The 1,045-nt window shown below is 53.3% G+C and overlaps 1 protein-coding gene across 1 annotated transcript in view; it reads right to left on the reverse strand.

Moving 5' to 3' along the window:
* Dnah9 (dynein axonemal heavy chain 9) overlaps positions 1-394 on the reverse strand; it is a 331,965-nt gene extending 331,571 nt beyond the window's left edge. The window contains exon 1 of the mRNA XM_010615004.2: positions 3-394. Coding sequence (XP_010613306.1) covers positions 3-370 — 368 coding nt within the window. The 5' untranslated portion in view covers positions 371-394. The remainder of the gene's footprint in view (positions 1-2) is intronic.
* Positions 395-1,045: the final 651 nt, after the last annotated feature.

Here is a 1,045-nt window from a genome sequence, read left to right on the forward strand (position 1 = left end):
CCCCGCAGAGCACTGCCCCGCGGAGGCTGGTGGACCCTGGAGGCTCGGTCCTGGTGCGCAGGAAAAAAAGCCCCTTTGCGCGAGCTGGGCCGGACTCGGGTCCCTCGTCCATCCCCAGTCGCATCGCCAGGCCCCCGGGTCCGGGCCGCACTACCAGCAACAGCCGTGGGCCCTCTGCAGCATCGCGGCCCAGGAAGGCCTGGAGTAGATGCTCAGCCTCGGCTGTCCCGGTACAGCGCTCCCAAGCACCCGCCGCCGGCCGCAGGCTCCGAGCCACGTAGGCCCCCAGGAGACGCAGTCTCGGGTCGGCGCCGGGTTCCATGTCTGCGTTCTCCGCAGCTAGCTGGGCCAGATCCTCCGCGCTCGGCATCTCGCGACCTCTGGCTGCTTTGGTTTCCGTAGCGACGGGGACGCGACCAGGACTTCCCTCCTCTCCTTTCTTCCTATTGGGCCAAGGACTCCTGACCCCTCCCCTTCCAGGCAAATAAGGTAGGCGGAGGACAGCGGGAAGGGGCGGGGTCGCGTCACTGTTGCTAGGAAACCAGCGGACGCCAGTTTGGTGGCTAGTCTGGTGGATTGGAGTTGCTTCAGGGGTACTGGGGTCGGTTAATAGTTTATTTATTAGTGGGGTGCGTGGAGGAGAGAGGAGATCAAGCATATAGATCTGTTAAGGATTCTCTTGCCCAGCATCAGATTCCATTCTTCAGAGGATTCCAGACAGTGTATATGGTATGGTCCTCTCACATTTATTCTAGATGTTTAGTTTACAAACTTAAACACGATGTCAAATCATAAAAATAGATGTACGGAAGTACAATGAAGTTTTAAAATTTGTTTTCCACGATGACGACTTAAAATTTTAAAAAAATTTAAAGTATCGTCCAATAGAATTTCTATCTATGACGAAGATGTTCTAGATATAGACTAGGTGGGCATTAAGGACATAAATGCGCTGGAGTTGAATTTTAAATTTTACTGAAAAGTAAATTGGCGCATGTAGCCAGTGGTTTTCGTATTGAACAGCGTGGCTTCATAATTTTAATGT

Source organism: Fukomys damarensis, unplaced genomic scaffold (assembly GCF_012274545.1).
Source record: "Fukomys damarensis isolate Sample0158 unplaced genomic scaffold, DMR_v1.0_HiC HiC_scaffold_13, whole genome shotgun sequence".
Taxonomy (NCBI): domain Eukaryota; kingdom Metazoa; phylum Chordata; class Mammalia; order Rodentia; family Bathyergidae; genus Fukomys; species Fukomys damarensis.